The sequence below is a fragment of the Botryllus schlosseri genome, chromosome 2, assembly GCF_051294905.1.
Source record: "Botryllus schlosseri isolate E-star chromosome 2, Bs_hap1, whole genome shotgun sequence".
NCBI classification, from domain to species: Eukaryota; Metazoa; Chordata; class Ascidiacea; order Stolidobranchia; family Styelidae; genus Botryllus; species Botryllus schlosseri.
This window is the reverse complement of record NC_137237.1, coordinates 5,100,780-5,125,082: the sequence shown is the minus strand read 5'-3', so window position 1 is coordinate 5,125,082 and position 24,303 is coordinate 5,100,780. Positions and strand designations below refer to the sequence as shown.

General features: G+C 41.8%; 1 protein-coding gene across 1 annotated transcript; it reads right to left on the bottom strand.

Annotated features, from left to right (window-relative positions):
- Nucleotides 1–1,371: 1,371 nt before the first annotated feature.
- On the bottom strand, nucleotides 1,372–13,158 carry LOC145433129 (uncharacterized). The gene is made up of 16 exons (XM_080310069.1): nucleotides 12,862–13,158; nucleotides 12,672–12,794; nucleotides 10,518–10,599; nucleotides 9,324–9,504; nucleotides 8,177–8,375; nucleotides 7,936–8,120; nucleotides 6,554–6,698; nucleotides 6,129–6,387; nucleotides 5,917–6,066; nucleotides 5,663–5,805; nucleotides 5,513–5,605; nucleotides 3,606–3,790; nucleotides 3,386–3,535; nucleotides 2,275–2,429; nucleotides 2,074–2,211; nucleotides 1,372–1,926 (listed from the first exon to the last, which is right to left on the bottom strand). Exons 1-16 carry the CDS (start codon nucleotides 12,935–12,937, stop codon nucleotides 1,788–1,790), a joined length of 2,403 nt encoding a protein of 800 aa, XP_080166195.1. The 5' UTR covers nucleotides 12,938–13,158; the 3' UTR covers nucleotides 1,372–1,787.
- Between the last annotated feature and the right edge of the window lie 11,145 nt (nucleotides 13,159–24,303).

Sequence of the window (24,303 nt, the reverse complement as noted above, 5' to 3'; positions counted from 1 at the left end):
GTAGCTCAGCTCAGAATGTTTCTTGTCATCGTCGATGCGCATTCGAAATATCCTTTCGTTAAAGTGATGAATGTCGGATCTACCACAACCTTGTGTGTAGTCAACGCTTTGAGGGAAGTCTTTTCTATCGAAGGCTTGCCCGTAACAATTGTCACGGATGATGGACCGCAATTCACATCGAATGAATTCGATACGTCTTTTTCGAATTTGGCAATCAGCCATATCGTATCACCGTCTTTTCAGTTTTCACCCTGCCTCGAACGGGAAAGCGGAGCGTTTCGTCCAGACTTTAAAAGCTAGAATGATAAAAAATTGCGACGAGGGAAAAGATTTCAACTTCGCGCTCCAAACACTTCTCGCTACGTACCGATGTGCACCGCACCCGGGCATAGACTGGAAAACGCCTGCTGAGATTTTGCATGGTCGGCAGCCGCGCAATTTGTTACGTTTGAGCTCGCCTTACGATATATCGAAAATTCGAAACCCGTTACTCCTAGACAATCAATCACTCATTTCGAGATTGGTTTGTCGGTTTACGCTCGCAGTTACCGACGCGGACCAAAACAGGTTGCTGGCGTTGTGACGGAAATACTGGGACGCGTGTTGTACATTGTCAAAACAGATCATGGGTATTGGATAAGGCATAAAAACCAACTCCAGCCACGCTTGATTTCCATTGCTAGGGATATAGTCACACAGGAATTTGCTCAGCCTCAGCAATCACAAGCTGAGCATGAGCAACCATTGGTCAGCAGGCATAGGGCACAACGTCCTGCAGCTAGTCCTGCTCGAACGTCGGGCAAACGTTATCCGCTTAGAATTAGAAAACAAACTGATTCCTATCGGCCAACGTAAATTGCCTTGTACTCCTAACTTACTGGGGAGGACTGTTATGTTCGTGCATTTTACGTTGGTATCGTTGTCTCTTATTTGTCGAGGATTAGTAATTAACGTCAATCATTATTTCCTCGTGTGTCGTGCTTCGTATTTATACCCTGTGTTCTGTTGTCTGCTGGTCTTTCGTTTATCTGTACTCTGGATCGTGTCGCTCCCTTTAAGTTATTCTACTGATAAGATACTGATTTCATATTGCAACCTCGTCGTATGAGTTATTGTTCAAACAAGATCAAGAAAATAACACTTTCGGTAGCTCAACATGGTGAAAACATTTTTGGACTGTCTTCGGCGCGCGTAATTTTTGTAGGTGGTACTCGAGCACTGCATAAAACCTTGAAATGGTACGTGGGTGGAAAAAGGTTGGGAACCACTGCGGTAACCCCTGGTGTTTAATGGAACGGCGGACCAACCCCCACAGTGTATAATACATTTCATCGGTAATTAGCATCGGAAAATTACATTCGTGTCTTTCGATTGGCTTCAATTTTCGAGATTTATTCATGGTTCGCTGACATAAGTGCTATAATCCGGCCCTTATACATGCACTTTCCGCCACTAAACCACGTAGCGCGTTTACAAGCAATGAAGGTTTCAAACATATAGCATGTAGATAAGTCTTCGTCACCAAAAACGGCGATGCCATGAGTTCCTTGCGATATCGCATGATAAAGTTCTGTCCATTTGAAACTCGAATGATACAAACTCAGTCATGCGTGAAACTACCTTCGGTTTAAAAACATGGTATTGAAGGTTCCATTTTGTTAAGTTTCAATTTTCAACGTAGTGTGACATGTCCTATCGTGCACTAAAATGTGCCAAGTTAAAATTTGCCCGAACATATCGCATATTCGCGTACATATCAAAATGCACCCATTCTGCTCGTCAGGTGCTCAAGTAACAACTGGCGAAATGATGTCTTCGTAATTCTCTCCTGTGTACGTTTTAGCATTTTGCATAATTTGCCTGAGTTCTTTGAATGTTGGTCTTTTCGAGGGGACCCAATCCCAGCATTTTGTCATTATGTCGTACCTGTGGAAGCAAACCGTCGATTAACGACCTAGTGTCCAAGACCTATTAAAGGGACTTGAGGTCATCAGATGCTTCAATAGGACCATGCCTCATAGCATTGTATTTGTCTGACACTGTTCATTGGAGTAATATATGCATTTTACTCACAAGAACGGACTGCAGGACGATGGTCTCTCCATTCTGTATCCAGACGAAAGCTTTTCAAACAAGTTATGAATCGGTATTTCAGAAAACGGATTCGCTCCAAGCGTGGTCATCTCGTATAATAATATACCAAAAGACCATCTAAAATAACCAAGAATTCTGCGTTATGGATTCATTGCATCATCAGTTATGTTTGTGTCATACACGTCGCTGCGCCATGTGATGGGTACCATGCCGGCTTGCATCCGTTCAGGGCTAGTCCATCTCATTGGCACTTTCTTCTCTCTGGCGTTTTTTACCATCCCGTACCTGTATACGTCATTCGCCAATCCAAAGTCAGATATCTTGCACTTCAGTCCCTGCACCATGAGAGATTTGTAATAGTCTTCTTATTCCTGTATAGCAGTGTTTCTAAAGCTGGGTATGTGGGAGAGCTTTCGGGGGTGCGCTAGTACGTTAATTTTACTGGTGCTGTGAAAATTTTCAGCAGCAGCGACTTTGCCGGTTGGCTGAAATTCGAGAAAAACATTTAAGCTTTCCGAATAAATGCAGAGTTTATTGAGTCTTTAACCACCATGCTTTCACATAATGTTTAAGCTTACCAATTGCAGTGTTAATTAAGGCTTAAACCACCATACTTTTACATTGCCGTGTAACGTTCTTCGCCTCATACACATTAACTGTAGTGAATATATGTGTCTCTATTGTAGTGCGGAGCGGATCGACAAATTCTCTGGTCCGACTCCGATCAGGCTCCGGCCGTATCAGGAAAAGTACTGATGCGGCTCTGGCTGAAACTGAACAAGCCCGGCCGGATATCCAATCCGGCTCTGGCCCATGCTCCGCCCTACACGGTACGGTGGTACCGTGAATTTATCAATATGGCACGTTTATTTCCGCACTGGCTTGGCGGTCACTTGCGTGTGATTGGTTGGTTGATAGTTATTCAGTTACAAAAGTCATGCTCATCAATAAAGATTCTAGCCGTGTCAAGAAAATGTACTGATCCGGATCCGGCCGTATCAGAAAAATGACTGATTCAGCTCCGATCCGGCACCGGCCAAAACTGAAAAATTCCGGCCGGATATCCAATCCGGCTCCGGTCCATGCTCCGCACTACTCAATTGCCGCAGTAATGAAAGTTACAACCTAGCCTACTGTAGATCTCTGATTAGTGCTAACAGAGCCAGTATGATCTACTTATTATGAAGGCAACATTATTTTCAGGAAGTAAGGTTGAGTAGTTTAAAAAAGTTTGAGAAACCCCGCTGTATAGTGTAGGCATATAGTTGGGAGATCGCGTGAATCAAGTCACCTGATCTACGAGGATGTTTCTAGCTGCGATGTCGCCGTGAATGATCCTCAATCCAGTAACGTACTCAAGACCGCTCGCAACTTGCATCGCGATATAGTAAATATTCCCTTCCGTGAATATGTAAATTTGTTGGCGAGCTCTGTTGCTTTCCTTAATTTCAATGGGCAATTGTTGAAAAATTTGATTTTTTGCGCGCGAAAACAATGTCTGCAGTACCAACCTCTCGACAGTCCCACAGGAAGTGAAGTAAATCACCGTACTTCATATACTGCGTGACGAGAAATGGAGGATTAGGACCAGAAGTACAGCATCCGATGAGACCCAGTACACTTTCGTGTTGTCCTATACTTATGATCAGGGCGATCTCTGCCAAAAATTCCATTTCGGTCTCGCGGTTACGCGGTTCTAAAGTAAGCACACATGAATGCAAATATTATCTAACCGCTTTACGGCTGTGCACAATATCGATCCCTGCGTTTCCACATTCGTTTCCTTCAATCTGTTCTTATGGTCTGGCCGCGACTATCATTGCGTCGTAGCGGCTCTATGCAGCGTTACTATGACGTAAACTAACGGATGTCTTATTCGGGCTGACGTACGATTAACGAGTCCGTCAACGTATCGACGAACTATATACTATTTGATATTAATCCCTGATTCCCTTTACGTAGCCGTGCGCGCTATTATCTGCTCGTGTATATACATACGTGAACCAGATGTGTTACTACTGTTGTTGTTATTGATGAGTACGCTCGGATGAAGGGTACGTTTGGCTACATGGATGCCGAGACCTATAAGTATAAGTTTGCGTCAGTGTTTGGCATGCGAACCTCCTTAATCTTGAGTCAGAAAAAAGGAAACTTGCTAGGAACCGAGAACTTCTTTGGAAATCATCAACATTATGGGAAAATCACGTCGGCAGCATGTTAATAAACGCATCCACACCGTCCGACAACTTTATCAAATTGACATACAATATTCATCATTCCACATTCCGAAAACAATTTTGGTCTGCAGCGACAAGAAACTCGAGGTCACATAATTAGGGAACGATGACACGGTCCTTCTGATTGCATTTTCATAACACACAATGAATTTTTATATCAGCAACTCACATACCAATCTCATGTTCAATGATTGCAAACGTATGGCAGGTTAAAAGAGGCTATAGTTCCAGTGTCATCTTCGGGTGGTATCGATAGATCAAGTTTGTGTCTCCTTAAAATAACACCTATACGTCACGTTTCTCACCACAATGTAAGCATACGCAAATGAGATAGGATTAAGCTGCTCTGTCGCATTTTCGCATTCGATCCGAATCCTGTTTGACGTTGATTTATTCTGTAACGCGGCAGTGAAACTTTTTGGCGTAGCAAGTTTCAGTCGTTCCGCTACTAATTAAAACGGCATCTTGCCAGTCATCAATGACGCAATCACTGCTTTCAACACTGAATTTCTATTTTAGACCATATACTTTTACATCCCGAGGCGGTAAATCACCAATTTATGAGTATTGTAATTATGTATAACCTGGCAAAACTATTAGCTGCCTAATGAAGAGGGTATAGTCATGTAATTTGCAGCCCCGAAACTCAGTGACAGTCATTAGGTTGCTAAATTGATTAGTTCAGCAGTATTGAGTCCACGATTCGAATGTGGTCTACAATTTCTTCGGCGAGATTGAGACAGTTGCAGTACAGAGTATGTCATTATATATAGCTAACCTACGGAGGTTAGCCTATCTATAATGTCATACTCCATAGTTGCAGCTACAATCAAGCATGCAGAGTGCAGAGTGCAGCTGCAGACCTATAAACGAGACAATAAAATGGCTCTTGCATGACATCTACTGACCTATCATATTAGGAAACTGTTCTCATATTTCGTATGGCGCGATTTCATACCTAATAATACATATATACGAGATCTCGGCGACTAAAATCAAGGTTTGCACCTTTTCAGTGAATGCGAGTGTGGGTGTCCACACGAGCCTAATTATTCTGCCAATCAGATTATGGGTTTTCTCATTGTGTTCGTAATATAATTTGATGTAAGGACTTATAAATTGGTTGTTAGCGATGCTTTACGTAGTGTACGTATACTGCAAATGAAGAAAGTGCGGCCGACCTGCCATAGTTTTGATTGCAACTGGTACGGTCCCGCGTTCTGTCTTTAGTGCACCGTTGTACACGACTCCGAAATTTCCGCGACCTAAAACTCCTGCAATAAACGAAGAGTCTTTATATCACGCATATCACACAAGCTATTCATGAATACCTTTTCGTTCAATCGCATCTCGACGAAGCTCGTACGTAGCTCCAAAGACTCCAGCAGTATTGCTCTGATTTTGTACGTCATATTCCAGGGGGCAAGTGTACCTCGTACCCGTCGATGCAAAGAATTTTGAAAACTTTTTTCGTCTTCAAATATTTCAGCATTAGTAATTCTTAACTTGTCACAATATATGTAAGTCTTGGTTACAGGGATTACTGTACTTTCCAGCTGCTTAAAAGTTCACACTTATACCATACCCGGTCTTTATGTGTCGCAGTCTTTTCACACAGCAGTAAATAGTAAACAGTGAAAGTAGACCCATAGGTACACCCAACGCCGGAAGGACAATCGACGAAATTTTCCTACAACCAGATCCTTTTCTTTTGCCATCACCAAAAAATCCTGACCTATAATGAACGTATATGATCACTTATGTTCTTATCTACATGTGGCAGACGCACCATCATACCCGCAAACACACATTGCTGTCTTTGACGGGGGAGGATTGTCCACACATTTGGCATTATCATCGCATACGGCTACCTCAAGGGCTATGCAGGCGTCGAAATCTGTACATCCGTCGCCCGTACTGAATGAGGAATTGACGCCATTGCCATCATACCCCGGTTTGCACCTACATGCTGCCACTGTTTTGTCATCACCCGCGTGATCCACGCAATCGGCGAACCAATGGCAATACCGATATGGATCTCGACATGCGTTTATCTCTGTAGATACGGAACGACAACATTATCGTTCGCAGGGGTTTGAGTTTACCGGTATTGCATTATATTTCCAGGTGTGGGGATGGACTTCTTACCGCGTTAGTTCGAAATCATGTGAGGCTTTCACAGAATGAAGTGAGTAAATCAATAATAAAAGAATAACTGAAACCTGGTATAGTGAATTCATGAGCATACTTCACGCCCCTTTGACCCTCAGGGTTGGTCGGCGTTACGAATATGGTATTTGGACGCCCAATTTGTATTTCCGAGATCGTTACGTTAAAGTATGAGTCGTTCGCTCCGCCAGCGGCATCCTAGACGGCACCCATAAATATTCGGAAAATAATGCTTGGAATGCACAATCTAATCTGAATGACACAGTTGCTATAATTACAAGTATGTGGCAAAATGATTCGCGTATACTCGAATCCCTATAGAGTATTAATTGCAGGGCCTAATGAGTCAGGTCGAGTATTGAGAGAGGGTTTTTTCAACGACTGAAATTATGTGCCTCGTTCCAATAAGAGTAATACTTGAATCAACGATAATTACGGTTTCAAGACTATATTACGGAATATTTATTACTGCTAGTTCTCACTGACGAAGTTCACATAAAGAAGACTGGTGACATAGAGTGAAGAACACCAAGTTCTTGTCACTGGTCAGATCGGCTTCTTCTCTATGTGTATGAGCTAATGATTCAGGTGCGTGATTTTGAAAACTCAATTGCAGATTTTGATAACTAAGCATAATTTTATGTGCGGTTTTTCCAAATCAGTATTTGATTGCGCAACAATAATTTTAAGTACGCTTATGGTGTTGGGTATAGGTAGGGTTGCATTTAAAACAAATGGTTGTTTAAAACACTTTGTTTAAAACATATTTTAAACAGTGTTTTAAACAAAGGCCTTTTTAAAAATAAAAAACATTTTTTATGTTTTATAATTATGTCATAATTGTGTAATTTCTTTCCAAACACATGTTGTGTGAGCCTACGGACGGCGATTACCACCCGATATAGCCGCGTATACGATATGCGATAGTTGGAACCCTCGAAATAGTCGGTTCAACAGCTATAGTAGGTAGATATAGATCAATGGTACAGACTGAATGTTCCAATGATGATGACCACCGACAGTGAAATGCTGCAAGACGATGTAGTCCTGGTTAAAGATATTTTTGGTCCGTATATTACAGGGGTTGGAAGCCTATTTCGTCAAAGGAGCTATATTGACCTTATATTTTAAATTGTGAATATCAATCCACTATTATGTCGCAATTGAATATTCGTGACGTCGTGGCTTGAAGAAAAACAGTAAAACATGATTTAAATGATGGCCTTGTTTTAAACATGTTTGTTTTAAATTGATTTTTTGTTTTAAACACAACCCTGGGTAAGAGTAGAATGCAACAGGTTTGGGCAATAGGCAGGCCAAGTAGTCACTGAATATACGAACTTCCTTATGACATAGAAGTAACGGCATGGACAAAAACCGAATATGCTACAATTTATAAGTAGCAATAAGAAGGTGATGATATTGAAAGACTCACGATGAATGACATCTCGCAATGGCCCTGCGAGACAGAAACCGCATATTCCTTTATAGGTGGGGAACTTAGGGACATGTCATATGGCTCATTCCAGCGAAATATAGCTTCAGCTGTATTTGAAGACATATCGTAACGGACACTGTCGCTGTAAAAATTAGCCACAGGACCAGAAATCAAAGAAGGATCTGAAAACAATATCTTGTAGTTTCTCGTAAACTCGTAGCGGCACTCATCGACTTACTGCTCGCTGTTGACACATTGCGGCAGTGCTTGCTTGCTTCAGTTTCCGCGAATCCTCTTTTAGTAATCAACTCATCCTTGCAGAAAATCGTGATTTCATCGTGTTTATATTCGCTTATAATCGCCCAGTGTTGATATGCATACAATTTAAAAACATACTTTTCACCAAAATCTGCAGCCACCAGAACTGTTCTTTGGCCCTTAAACAATACCTTGGTTATTATTTGCCTGGACCCATGAGACCAATAACTGTTCGATTTTATCGCTCACATTCTATGCGACCACGCTCTCACCTCTACTGGATTGCTTGTCGTAGTGTAGAGCGTTCAGTATAAGTGACGTTACTGGATAATAGATGTTCCTTCGGGAAAAAGTAAGCCTGTGCGGCAGCTCGATACCTAATACTTCCGGCGTGCTCTATAGATTCTCAATCGAGAGATTGTTGCAATGATCTCCCGTCAAGTCATTTGCATTTTGTCAAAGAGTCAGGTATGAAATACTTCTCAACCTTTACTGAGGTGGCGAACCGTTACGTTGAATAACAAAAATATATATCCACCACATTACATATCTAATGCTTTGCTAGATAATACTGCTGACATTGTTATCAATTCAAAACACCACAAAATTGAATGAAAAAATAGGACTGCATCGAAACGACGTGCAGTAGTCTTGCATCATCTAACAAAATGAATTGTGAATCAATAACCATGTTAAAAGAATAAAATCATTAAAACATGATTATCACAAAGAAAAGTAATTGCAAATCAATGCAGCGCGGTACAAATCTTCCTGCTACCAGTTCGGAAATGCAAGGCTTCACCTTGAAAGAGTGCCCCGCAATAGCGTGATGCGAATTGCAACGATTCGACCATACTGATTGCGACCTGCAGTCAATGATGGCCAAACGGGCGTGTCATCACTACTAGTATATGTGTTGGGGGTGTGTCTTGACCACCGCTGAACCGCTTAGACTGAATCAGCGTACCCCTGGACTTCGTGTAAGCCCTGTTTACGGACCACTGGTCTAGATTCTCGCTATCCTAGGCCAGACCGATATGATAAAATAAGATATTTCTTCGGGCAGGGTGCCTGATCGTTCCACATCACCACCGGTGCTTCTAATTGTCAGAAACCAGAAATCTCACCTTATGTAAAGGACGGAACCCTCTCTCGTTTCTCAAAGTACACACGGAGTCTGACTCGTGGCATTTTGACGGGAATTCCGGAAAGTATCGTGTACATGGCATTTGGCAGCGTACGGAGGTGCCATTTTCTGAAGTCGCCCAAAGTTCGTTTGTGCTTGTGACATTGCAAGTTCTTACGTCACTGCGTAGAAAAATTCATATTTCTGCCAAGATATAAACGAATGACAGACGACAACATAGGGATGGTGTGAACCTCTGAAAGGTTCAGGTTCGTGTGAACGTGAACCTTTTTGAAAGGTTCTGTGTGAACACGAACGTGAACCTCATGACGTCACGTGACGTCATATTGCTAATTTAAACCCCATATTTCAATTAGGTGATTGCCGATATTAATCTACTGTATACTGATACCGAGCGACGACTCGGAGCCACATAATAGCTCAGTACTTAGGTACATATTGACGTTTGAAAGGTCGCCAAATGTATCAACTGGGCAATCAAATGATAAAATAATCCCATAAAGTCAGTAGGCTATCTTGCGTCGCTTTGCCAACAATTTCGACCTGATCGGACAATGTATTCGGCGTCTGAGTATTGCCACGAATATTGAGCAGAGTGCAAAATGGGTTTCTATACTTTCTACCGATTAACAAGTTATACAGCAGTATAGCCAACACCCCAGTCGCACGAATTTGGTTTTTATGATACAGTATACAATGTAGTCAAGATTGACCCCGTACGCCTGCTAGATTTTTACAACAGAAGACGATATCAATCTCATTGATTGGTTGAATAAGGATCATTTGCTGACAAAATACAGTGTATTTCGCTCTTGATGTCATGTGATTGCGGGTCAAGCTCACATCACAGACACTAAACATGCACAAACGGATGGCTGGATATTTCGAGCAAACTTTTGTATCAATACAAGTAAATTTTTGAGATTGTCAAGGGCATGCTCAATGCTCATTTAGTGTTGAATGTTTATGCTGCCAGCCCCATGCATAGAGTGGCCCGCAGTTGAAAGTCCATAAATTTGAAGTGAAAATAGCAATATATGAAAAAGGTTCACAGTGCAGAACCTACCAAGGTTCTGTTGTGAACGCGAACCTCAAATTTTCCGAGGTTCACACACAGAACACGAACGTGAACCTCACGTTCACACCATCCCTACGACAACATCTTCAAGCTTACGTTGCATAATCATAATCTTCCAAATCCGAGTATAAAGATGTTGTGGCTTCCAACTTGTACAAAAATCCATCGAATTGTATCCCTGTTATTAAATGATGAATCATGACATATGAATGATGACAGCTATATAGAGTTCTCCGTTAGTGTCATCATTCTATAAGCATGCAGATGTGGCTCAAGTTCCATCGGCGACTGCAACAACAAAGCTACTAACGAGTAAAATTCTATTCAGCGCCTGCACCAAGCGCGGACAAATAGTTCGGGTTGAGGTAGGAAGGACATCTTGCGTGAAAACTCTGGCCAAACCATAGTGCATAATACTGGCCCGCTGTGTCAACCCCTACACCAGGGATGGGCAAACTTTTGAGTTCGCGGGCCGCATTCAACATCTGAATCCATTTGCGGGCCGCACTATATAAAATTGGGATTATAAACCAAAATTCAATATTGCTATTTGATTATATATATATTGGGATTATAAACCATAATGCAATATTGGTATTTGACTATATATATATAGCGTCAGAAACAGTGGCAAGATTTCATAGGATGGTGGACCTCAATAACTAATTTTTCAAAACTAGAGATGAAAGTCGGTTGTCCCGATTCTTAGAACAGGGTTGAAATTTAAATCTGTGAGCAGCGATCTGTTCATAGATTTACCAATTCCACATTTGGTTCTGTTCCAGGACACACAATGCTGACAGCATCATAACCATGTTAGCTTCAAACACGCCTCTACTATGTGTAGATAAAATATAAATACCCTAATTCTACGCATACAGAGAACAAATCTACCTAAGACACGGGCGAATCGTTTTGTTTTTTATTAGCACATCACTGAAATAATTAAAATTGGAGTGGCCAATCTGAAATCACACTCGTCATCCGAATTATGTCAATCTCGTTTTCGATTTCTGTGATGTTTAGCAATTGAAACCTTTATGGGCCTTGAGATCGGGCTGTCACGTCAGCAATTAAACATAAAAAAATACAAGAAGTATTTACCATAGAACAGGGGTTCTCAAACTTTTCAATACACGTCCCCTTATTGTGGTGAAAGATTTCGCGCGCCCCTTATCGTTATATCACAAAACGTAACCAGGATGCTGGCAAACCTTACGGATAGTTTAATGGCATGTAAGGTTATGACTGCGGATGATAGAAATGCAGAGCAAAAATTATGAATGGTAAGGAAATCGCGCAGAGCGCGAAAAAACTTTTCAATCGAGCTCAGCTTCTAGTCCCCCTTCAGAAGGTTTCACGCCCCCACGGGGGGCGCACCCCCAGTTTGAGAACCACTGCCTTTAGAAGTATCATGGTGAAATATACCAATAAAAGTGTAATCAAGTCGCTGCATGAATTCGATTTTTAGTACGCATTTCATCAATATATCTCCCGGGCCGTACAGAACGGCGTTGCGGGCCGTAGTTTGCCCCACCCCTGCCCTCCACGGTGAAGGCCGAATGACAAGTAGAACTAGTTGATCACCATATTTAGTAGCAAACTTGCAATCTTCATCAATTAAAATACTACACGAGCCTCTGGATTAGTACAAGGTCAACTTCATACTTGCAATGACGTGACGACGTGACTGCATGCCTGGAAATCATTAAAGAATCAGAACTTTGGCTGTGTTCATGGTGATCTTATTATCGTTATTGTTGTTGTTGTTGTTGTTATTGTTGTTGTTGTTGTTGCTGTATAGTAGGCTGCATGGTGTATCGACATCTTTATGGTCATTTTACACAAGATTGATAATAATCTTCCATGCGACCAGATGCTCACATTCTTTCTTTCTAGGCTTTTGTACGGCACCGCGTAAGAGTTGAGTATTGGATAGCGATGAGGAGCCTTTTAAAAAACCCTCCTCCACGAACTTAAAAAGGGATTCTGGAGTTGAACTCCAAAACGTGACCCATTGTTGTTACAGTAGTGAGGCATTTTCCAACCACTCTGTATTATAGGCAATTATTATTAAGGCAATTATTCACTCGTACGAACCCTTACCGTGTCTTCATATCTATCATCGGGAGATCAGCGGTAGAAAATATTTGATGTAAGTTCATGCCAGTTTGCGTTTTGCAATGGCTGTATATAGGGCCTTAATAAATGTATAGATACACGGCAAGCTGATTGAAATGTGACACTCACCTTCCTTATTTACGATATCCCACTCATACTCGTATGTCAAATACGCACTCGCGTTGGTCTGATTTACGATCGATATAACTACCGCTGTAGTAACATTCACTATTTCCACGGAACCATTTTCACCTGAATGTACGCAACACGCTAACGATTAACACCCAAACCTCTGCGTAGGCATTATGCCAATATTTACCGGTACGGCAATCATCAAAGCCTTCGCCATTTACGATATCATTGGAAAGAATGAGTAGCAGGGCGATATACATCATATACGTCGAGTCTGCGACTGGACCTGTATTGTTGGTGATTATGTCTGGCCTTGAGGAAGTGTTACGCGTCGGCTATCTAATGCGCTAAATTGGATTCGGAGTGCAGAGCTCGTCACCACTCGCTCGGTGCGCTTTACAGGCTACGACGATAAATTATTTCTTTCTTCATGCTGCCCAAGCGCCCAACCACCTATATGAAACTCAATGCCTTCATGAATCGCGAACTTTGCATATTGTCTAGTAATCGATGTTTACGGTTCGAGATAATGAGGAAGTTAGTCCTGCAGGATGCTATTTTTGAAAAAATATGATCATCACTGCTTTCCATATAAAGCTCATAGCGTATGTTCCTTATGGACTTTTGCATATCGTCAAAATGTGTTGCACTGAATACCCGTAATGTACCCGTTGATGCGACCTATATTCCTACTGGTACTACCGCCTGTCTGATAGTGCGGAACTCCGCTCCAAATATGATATGGCTCAAATTAAAGATTAAATTGGGAAAACAGTTTGGGCAGCGGCCATTTTCTTCGGAGGTTTCCTTATTCGAGCTTAGCTACATGCTTTTAAATACAATATAGCCCACGTGCGATCTCTGTGGTGTTGAGGCTACTCGTCGTAGCTAGTCATCGCTTCCTCACCCTTTCCAAAACGTTTATTCCCTAGCCATTGCAGTTTCTCCACGTGACCTCATCTTTTGGTCTCGATTTTAGGTATAAAGTGGAGAAAATATGAAGCGTCACTCGTTTTGCTTAAACATGATGAAACAGTACATACTCACTTTAAAATTTACCTTTCTGGCTGGAGCAGTGCCAACTCGACCCCCTTCATCGCCCAGGTGCATTGTCATGAATGAGACAAATCACGATCATTTACCGCAATTACGAAATTTCAAGAGTCCAAGGATTTACCAAAGTTTTCTAACGACCGATATAGCAGGGGTATGAGTTTTGTATGTTTGTTGTTAAATCGGTACTGACTTCAGTTTTCTTGTGATTACCTTTCTGTGTCGATGATCATGATCATTCGTCGTAATGTAGGCCTACTGGGGTGGACTATAATGACTGTCTGCCTGTTTCGCGTACTGAGAACCGTTCTTCATCTATGTTGCTGTTGTCTCTTGGCATTGTGAGTGTCGTAGTCAAGGTATAGTTCATTTAAGCCGAAGTAATAAATTGCTTACTAATATCGTTTCGCGCTCGCAACAATGAGGTACCTTGAAAAGGGGAGGTGCACTTTAGTTCTCACTTGCGGTATAGTCGGCAGCTGATTAAGCGTACCGTATCACTCAGCAACGACAAGTCGATTTACGTGTGAATATTGAACAAGTTTGCCGCGAGGTGACTAGTCGCTATATCTTGGTATTCAGTAACGTTTGTCAAGTAATTATTATCATCAGTTGTTGATGAAATATTGTGCATGGACTTAAAAAAACGGGGATCTTTTGCCCTTTTATGTATGTCACAAATTTGCTGACCATTTTCTTAGTCATCAGCAGAGCACGTTTTTATAACTTTTGCAACTTTTGTTACAGCTTCCGGCAGCTTTCTAGATACTTCGAATCTATGCACTATGATGTTTTAATCTGTTTATAGGGATTTTATATTGCAACTTTTTGCAAGTTTTCTCCATTTTTCATGCCAATTTTTGCTGTAACTTTTCTCAAATATTGCGTAGAAACGTAAATAAGTGATTAAAAAACATGCTATGAACTATTTATAGCTTGCATAACAAAGATCTATGTGATGGGTTAACTGCATATCACTGTTATCTATGACACAATGGCTTGCAAGCAAGAAGTTCAACTACCCCTACCAAGCACGACCGTGCCCGAATGTAAATAGATCGCTTTATCAAGACTGACATCTAAATTTGGGTTAGTTGCCCATTTCATGGACGCCCAGGCGAGACTGTCGAACATTACATTTTCACTGAGTCCCCTTTATCAGGCTATTGATTTTGTTAAAGTCACAAAGAGTGAGTTTTTCTGCAATGTTTTTCTGCAATGCAATGGTTTGGGATGTGGTATGCGACTTCTTTTCGGGGGGGGGGGGGGGGTTATCGCTATGCTGATTGGCTTTTTTGTGGGAAAATCATTCCCGCATTGCGTCATTTTCTTGCTGTGTACCGAGAAAAATGTATTTTTGGCGGTCTCGTCAGATCGTCCGTGAAATAGCAATGAAACAAATGTGACAGATCTGCAGGAACTATAGGTTATACAACGGAGCTTTCCAAGTAGGAATGGTGTGAACGTGAGGTTCACGTTCGCGTTCTGTCTGTGAACCTCAGAAATTTAGAGGTTTACGTTCACAACCTTGGTAGGTTCTGCACGGTGAACCTTTTTCATAGATTACAATTTTCACTTCATTATAACATCTTTGGTTGAAATTTATTGGATTTGAACTGCGGGCCACTATAGTGCTATATGCACGGCTCTGGCGGCATAAAAAAAATACCACTGAACGAGCATGCCCCTCGGCAATCTCAAGGATTTTACTTGCTTTGTTATGATAACGTTTGCTGGAATATTTATTGACTCTGTGCTGTGAGTTTGGCCCGCAATCACACAATATCAAGAGCGAAATACACTACATGTATAGGTAGTCAGCGAATGATGTTTATATTCAACCAATCAATGAAATTGATATCGTTGTATGTGATGTAAAAATCTAGCAAGCGTACGGGGTTGATCTTGATTTCGCATGTTTATTGTATCATGAAACCAAATCCGTGTGGTTGCGGTGTTGGCTACTGCTGTATAACTTTTTAATGGGGTAAAGGTAACATCGGTAGCAAGTAAAGAAAACTAGGGATGGTGTGAACGTGAGGTTCACGTTCGCGTTCTGTCTGTGAACCTCAGAAATTTAGAGGTTTACGTTCACAACCTTGGTAGGTTCTGCACGGTGAACCTTTTTCATAGATTACAATTTTCACTTCATTATAACATCTTTGGTTGAAATTTATTGGATTTGAACTGCGGGCCACTATAGTGCTATATGCACGGCTCTGGCGGCATAAAAAAAATACCACTGAACGAGCATGCCCCTCGGCAATCTCAAGGATTTTACTTGCTTTGTTATGATAACGTTTGCTGGAATATTTATTGACTCTGTGCTGTGAGTTTGGCCCGCAATCACACAATATCAAGAGCGAAATACACTACATGTATAGGTAGTCAGCGAATGATGTTTATATTCAACCAATCAATGAAATTGATATCGTTGTATGTGATGTAAAAATCTAGCAAGCGTACGGGGTTGATCTTGATTTCGCATGTTTATTGTATCATGAAACCAAATCCGTGTGGTTGCGGTGTTGGCTACTGCTGTATAACTTTTTAATGGGGTAAAGGTAACATCGGTAGCAAGTAAAGAAAACTAGGGATGGTGTGAACGTGAGGTTCACGTTCGCGTTCTGAGTGTGAATCTCAAAAATTTAGAGGTTCACGTTCACAAACGAACCTTGGTAGGTTCAGCACTGTGAACCTTTCTCATATATTACAATTTTCACTTCAAGGTAACAACTTTGGTTAAAATTTACTGCGTTTCAACTGCGGGCCACTCTATGCAAGGTGCTGGCAGCATAAACAAATTAACACTAAACGAGCATGCACCTTGACAATCTCGAAAATTTTGCTCGCTTTGTTACAAAAGTTTGCTCGAAATATCCAGCTTTCCGATTGTGAGGGGGATAGCGAAGTGGTAACGATGAGCGCGTACTGAGCTGGAGGACCCGTCGGAGGTTCATCTGGGCTCCTCTACCCCCGTTGTCACCGTAAGAACTGCGACAAAAAAGCCCCGTAAAAAACCCGAAAAACGAAAGCACTCACACGGAATGGAAAGAACTAGTAGAAAGGGCCGCGGCTTCGAAATAATCAACGTCGAAAAGAACTGCGACATCGGGCACACTAGGCCGAGGTGGATGTTCAAGTAAAGGGTCGCTACTGATGCGTGTCGTTCGACAACCTCAAAGCAACACAATATGGCATTTTCACGATCCACCATATTTTTATTCACGTTTAATAATCGCGCAAAGTGTTTACACCGTATCCTATACAACTTCTCCTTATTGCTCTTCGACTACAGCAGGAGCCTTGTAATATGTGGGAGGGCGCCATACCATGATATTTTCTAAAACGGGCTGTTCGATTAAACAGAGGATTAGTATTGCATTTCCATATCAATACTATCATTTTTATCCCATGATGCGAGCGAATGCTTATGCTGTCAAAAATTGAATACCTCCTGGTATGCATCAATATGAATCAAGCTGGGCACCTTTCGCATTGCTCTATTTGCACCTTTTGACAATCCGTGTGAACGAATTACGTTCGTTTTCACAACTACTTACTTACTTGAGTAGATTTAAAGTCAGTCAATTCTACTTCTACTTCAAGTAGTTTTAGGTTGCTTATGGAAAAAGTACTTCTACTCGTACTTGAGTAGATTTTTTTCTTCGCTACTTCTACTTCTACTTGAGTAGCTTTCTTGACTACTTTGACCACCTCTGCTTATCGCATTGTACATTGTGTGTAACTTGTTCAGATGAATATTATAACCCAACGATTATATTTATATAGCGACTCGTATCACACCTCTATTTCGAAAAATCCCTAATAGCAAACTTCAATGCATTGCCGAGGTGTAATTGAAAAAAACATCGACGACAGGGTCAAATAGATGCTCAACCTTTTGTAGGGTATTTCTGGGTCCGGACATTAACATTTGAAACGGAACAGGATCCGGATGGATCGGGATTCCATTCTATCGAGCAGCATCGGATCCGGATCCCGAAAAAAACGTATCCGTATACAGCAGTGGTTCTCAACCTTTTTTGACACGCGCCCCCCTTGGAGATGGTCAAAAAAATCGCGCCCCCCCCCCTGACCCCCCTTGCATTTATCGTCATGTCAAAAAGAGCACATCATCTAATACAGAGGTGGGCAGCGTTTTTGATAATCACGGCCGCATTTCGATTGCTTATTTAGCGTAAGGCCGCATTCCAGGGCATAGCCGCAATGAACGATCTGGACGCAAAATTCCCATGGTAAACTGTCCATATCCATTACCGGTGAACTCCGGACTATTCTACTTTTCACAATGGCCTATTGTACGCACCGAAATCGCGAGTGACCATGTTATGAATAGTTGCCGGGAGGTGCATATTGTCGCGCGGAGCGCGAAAATTTATCAGGGCCGCGAACGAATTGTTATTTCTTGCCAATTCCCATTCCGGCTCAGATTAAGAAGGGCGCTGTTGCATTAAAATCGAAATATGAAGTCTTGTTGAATTGCGCGGAGGGCGAAGAAAATTTCAAGATTAATTAAAATCTCTCGAAAATGCGGGAGTGAATTCGTAATTGCAATTTGCATGTCTACGGCCGCCAACACATACTAATTGAATTAGGCGTCGACTACCGCTCAAATTCCCTTCTACGGCCGCAGGCTGCCCATCCCTGATCTAATAGTATACATAAGGTATATCTTACGCCAATTTTGAATCTGCATTCCAGTTGTTGAGTCTTTTATTACATTGCTGACAAATTTCTCCAAACTTGTTCAATGTTTTTTGTTGCTTGTACTCACTACCAGCATCAGGATTAGTCTCTGGGTGACCTACCTGGAAATTAATTAATGGATGTCTTGTTCAATGTTTTTTTTTTGTTATTTTCAAACAAGACATCCATTAATTAATTTCCAGGTAGGTCACCCAGAGACTAATCCTGATGCTGGTAGTGAGTACAGAGAGCAAGGCTTCGTTCTGTCCTGCCAGGCTAAATTTGATCAGTTTTGGAAATTAATTAAATTGTGTTGATTTATAGCCTAATTGACGGCGAAACCGGGCAACCTATGTTGCATCTAAGGCTGTCTTAGGCAGTGCAGTTCGCAAGCTACTAACAAGAGCTGCCCAGCGCGACAAGCTTTAGGCTACTGTCAAAGCTATGAAGCAATGAATGACTTACACGTGGGAATTGCTCTCTATATCACCAAAGAATTTCAAAAATTTGCTCAAATGAAGTTGAAATCAGACTATACTTCGTTGAGCGCGGTTGCTAGAGTTGGTATTTTGAAAGCTTTCTTGAATATGGAATAAATTTCATCTTCATTAATCGTCTTCTCATAATGGATGTGAAACACATGTTGAGACACGTACAATTTATACTGACTTTGTCAATTTATCGCGCCCCCCCTATACTGACTTCGTCAATTTCTCGCGCCCCCCCCCCCCTGAGAGCCTCCCGCGCCCCCCAGGTTGAGAACCCCTGGTATACAGGGTCTCTAGTGTAGCCTACATCAATAGCTACTTTTGCCAAATAAGGTAAATAATAATAATTGGTCGCTAGCCAGACACTAAGCCCATTTACATGGTCGTTTGAGTTAGCTTCGAAGCTGACTCGTCAATCCTAGTCTTTCGCTTTTGAAAAAGAGAAAAACGCAGACGGCTTCAATCCGTCTTGAGCTCAATCCGTTCCGCAGCAAAGTCGCTTGGAGACGACTTGAACAGCACCGGTACTTGAAAACGAATCTAGACTACAGCAACATACCAACATTTCATGTTCATGTTTCACGAAACCGGCACGTATTTCAACTGGGTGAATATGAAAGCTCTATCAGTACATGATACTGCTTTTATAATATGCACGTGGTCTTATTTGTTCAGCGTCACAACTTATGAAGCGAGTACAGCCAACAATATAACTTGCCTATCCATCCTAACTATCAGAAAGAATATATGCACGGTGTATTTGGTCATTCAAGAATTGTGTTGAAGTATTCTCAACTGCCGTAGCATATTCCCGAGCTGAATCCCAAAGTGCTGTGTATCACTCGAGCTGCGATAAACATGACCATGACCATGTAAACTCGATCACTTTGGCAAGCCGTCTCATGACGTCACTTCAAGACGACTTAGCTTCAAGAGGACTAGACCATGTAAATGGGCTTACTGACTCGAGACAAAATTTCGAGATGCGATAGCGTAATAGTGCTACGTTCCACAGCTGCATCACCAATGGGCCGTGAGTTTACATCCAACCGTGATCGACCTTGACCCTATACCTAACCCTAACCCAGTGGTTCTTAAAGTATGGGTCGCGACTAGGGCTGGGCACAATGATTCGAGTACTCGAATCTGAATCGAGTATTAATTTTAATGATTCGAGTCGAGTAGTAGAAGACGATTTTTTCGAGTAATGAAATTATACGCTCCTCGCAACAGAAAGTTAATTTACTAACGAGAACTATGGTTTTGATGCTATTTTCCACTGAGGAAGCCTTGAAAAATAGATTGGCCGTGTCGCAGCATGCGAGACATAGTACAAAGCTACGAACGTTACAGGAAATATCACATTTCCGAAGTCATGATCATCCGACAACATTGTCAAGAAGTGCAATGAAATCAATATGGTTGAAAAAATACCAAAGTATCTTAAATGGGACAGATAACAGGCATTATATTCTTTGTGGTGGCATAAAAGGTACATATTTGAACTTCGAAACAGTATATTCTGTTGTGACGTCATAATGAGTGATACTCGAAACTCGACTCGACTCGAAGCGTAATACGTGATTCAGAATCGAATCACTCAGGTACTCGATTTTGCCCAGCCCTAGTCGCGACCCAAACATAGGTCGCGAAGGGTATAATTTTGGGTCGCGAAGGTGCCAGAGCGGTCTTTTAATATGTATGTAATATTATTTGAGGTCATTGCAACAACAAAAATATCTTCGCTTTTCGCGCGATTTACTGTAGTTGGTTTGAGCATATCAGAGGTCACTGAGTTTGGTACCGCGGCCAATAAGCGAGACACGCGGCTAAGTCGCCACCACGACATGACTTGATCATGAAAATGTGCCGACCTTTGTATTATACAAATTGGTTTGAATTCATGATAAGATTTTTTCAACATTGGTTTCTCTGGAAAACACCGTCGGAGACCTGGGACGCTCTAGTGTAGAGTTGTACAACGAGCGGTTGCCGGTTTATGAGGCCAAAACCCGCCCACGCTTGGATACATGAATATATGACGTTGGGCCAACATACCAGAGATGAGCATGGATTAGGATTAGGTTTTGAAAAAACAGGATTTGCGAAATTTCGTCGGATTTGGATTGGATTTGGATAAGACATTTTTTTCAGAACGGATTAGGATTTGGATTGGATTTACCTATTTTCTGGGAGATTGAAATGTCGTGTGGCGAATGGCGACAAACTTTATTCAGATCAGGTATTAATGTACGTATGGTTACTAAGTTATCTTGAATCAAGTGAATCGTTGATTGTGAAAGAAAATTTTCGAATCCCTCCATTGCATAAATTGGTATTTTTTTCTAAATTTCCAGTTGGAATCGGATTAGGATTGGACATGGACTTGAATATGAAAAAGTTATGGGTTAGGATTTAGATTTGGATTTGAAGGTTCGGATTTGGATTGGATTAGGACATAGAAATTTCAAATCCGCTCATCTCTGCAACATACGGCTGGGCAAAGTGCGTTGCCAAAAAGTTCGGTGGCGATAATTGACCGTCGCTGGGTGGCCAAACCCTTCGTTATTGATATAATTGGTCGGCACCAAAATGCATTCATTTTGGTGTGTGTTGCTTGGGTCGCGAGATACCACTAAAAGTCAGATTTGGGTCGCGGTCTAAAAAGTATAAGAACCACTGGGCCTAACCCAACAAGCGGTGTCTTACAAAAGTCTAGAACGGAAGTGTAAAAGTATAAATGTTGTCTCAATACCATGAATTCATGGACATCGGTTTGATTGTTCTTTCAACTAAATATCCTTCCTAACCAGCATGTGCTGTCATACTACAAATATAAACAAAACTTGACCACCTTGTTGCAGTGTTGAGATCAAGTCACTACCTTCGAGTCACGAGTCATTTCGAGTCATTGCACATTTTGACTCGAGTCAAGTCAAGTCAATCGATTTTCGAAGGTGACTCGAGTCAAGTCAAGTCACTCGATGCAATACATTACCCATTTATACATATTGATATGATACAATTCGTGTCTGCGCCAATGGTTGAGGAGTATATAAGTATATTCGATTTCCATTTCAAAATAAAACAAAAGATTCGGTTAAGGTAAGAACAGAGAACAGAAAGAGATATTTTGGTATTGAACTACTTCACTACTAGTTTACGACATCGTAAGCTATAAGCTTCGATCGCTTCGTTTGTGGTCAATATATTTGTGAAAGAATAATGTAGGCTCAATAAAACACACGATCATTGAATGATTGGTTGCTCTCACGAGTTACGCCAGCGTTTGACGCACAATCCGAACATGCAAGATACAGTGATTTTTATCGTCACCGATTACTTGATGACTTGAAATTGACTCGTGAATTTTGCTCCGAGTCACGAGTCAATCCACATTTTTGATACGCCGAGTCAAGTCAAGTCAAGTCATTTTACCAAAGTGACTCGAGTCAAGTCAAGTCATACCAAAAAGTTGACTCGAGTCATCCCAGCACTGCCTTGTTGCCAACGTAATGTACACTTTGTGTAGCATAAAGGGATATCTTATTTCCTATCATACGTACCACTTTATATGTGATGATATTCTGAAGAGACTTCTGTACGGCGATTTTTATGATCTATATTCTATATTCTCCGAATATCTCAAGGCAGTGGTTCTTAAACAGGAGTCCACGGGCCCCTTGGGAGTACGATGCACCAACGTAGGGGGGAGGAGATACCGTGTCCAAGATTCTCGAGCCAATACAAAGGGAACCAGAGATATTTTTCATTTCTTTTCACATATCACCCGAATTCAGGCGCCGGGGTTGGTATGTTGCAATTTGAAATCGCGTGTCACACATGCTACATGAAGCTTCGTTGGGTACAGCGGGTTGTCTGCGCATTCTCTTTATGCCATGCATGGACATACAAACGTAGCATAGTACCATTGAAACTGCTTTCATTTCGAAGTGCAAGGCTTGGGTCGTGATATGCGAAGCGCGATCTAAATTGTTGAAATGTAACCAAGGATCGATGCGCATATTATTTATTTATAATAGTTTAATTTGTTTATTGTGTGCAAAGGGGGAATTGAAACTTGCCGACGATGACTTATTGCGCGGTTTCGAATTTCTAGGGAAATTAACGAATTATCCTAAATGATACATCCTCCGTATTAAATACTCTACCTGTCGAGATATTTGCGAAAGCACCTGACTTACTAAATTACTTCGCTTTCCGACATCGCGGATATCAACACGAAACTACGACTTAAGACGATGCTTCCTGGCTATATGGTATTTCAGAACCGTAGAAGGGCCCGCATCTGCCATCTCCAGCCAGCGGTAGGTATGACCATGACCATGCAACTAATATGCACAATTGCACATGCACACTGCATAGCTGAAACTACACCGAATGCCCATTTGAAATCGTTTGTACAGCAACCAAAATTTCACATTCACGGTCCTAGCTGTATAAGCCAAACAAAATCTACACTGTAACTGCGATGGCATCACGCTATTCCGCAATACGATGGCCGGCGGGAGAGGTTAAAGGTAAAAGCGCACCGCACGCAGGGGTTAGGATAGTTCTGATTACAAATCGAAAGGGAAAAATCAGTTGTAGAGCACCGCTGTAAAACTCTTGGTGTGTAGCGCAACGTTGAATACTCTAGAAGTCGGTCAATACTTATATTTTCGGAAACAGTGCGACAATCACATTTGACACCAGTGAAAGACGCCTTGACGACGGCGATGCGATGCGAACACAAGGTCATCTAATCTGCACCCACGTTTTTTTCTCCTTCTTGCGGCGGATTCCGAGCGCCTAGTAGGACAGCCGCGGATACCAGTTTTCGAGTAGTTGGTCCAACCTGGCCGGGGATCGAACCCACGACCTACCGATCGAGAAAGCGAACGCATCACTATTACACTATCTCGCTCGGTGTTTTCTGAGCTATTGACGATGTGTTGCCCTATCACAGGTGAGGCTTGCCTCATTTGTGCGTTACCTCGTCTTTCGCGCTTTGTCTTCGAACAATAAATATGATAATTCCGTGATTTTGGGAATAATAATGTTCAAAATCTAGTCATTCATAAACATCGATAGAAAACGCCAACAATATTAATTGAAGGGTTCACAATTTTCCTTCACTCATACCAGACGACGCCTAAGGCACTGACTTAATACTTCCCCCTAACCCCACGTCACTGATGTATTACACCCTGCAGTGGGTATACTGCTGTAGTGACCATGATCGGCTCCGCCTACGCATGGGCAGGAAATATTGCGCACAATACGAATCCCATATGTCAGTGCTACGAATACGTCACGGATTGTCAATTGTGACGTAACAGTTGACTGACATGTATGGCTCTTTGGGAGTAGTAATT

Bases quoted from the DNA above. Each gene is read 5' to 3' on its own strand.
- LOC145433129 (XM_080310069.1), bottom strand. From the start codon at position 12,937: ATGATGTATATCGCCCTGCTACTCATTCTTTCCAATGATATCGTAAAT. The intron at 6,388-6,553 runs GTTTCAGTTATT...CCGTATCTACAG, and splicing joins TCATGAATTCACTATACCAG to AGATAAACGCATGTCGAGAT. The intron at 5,606-5,662 runs GTATTCATGAAT...CGTTTATTGCAG, and splicing joins AGATGCGATTGAACGAAAAG to GAGTTTTAGGTCGCGGAAAT.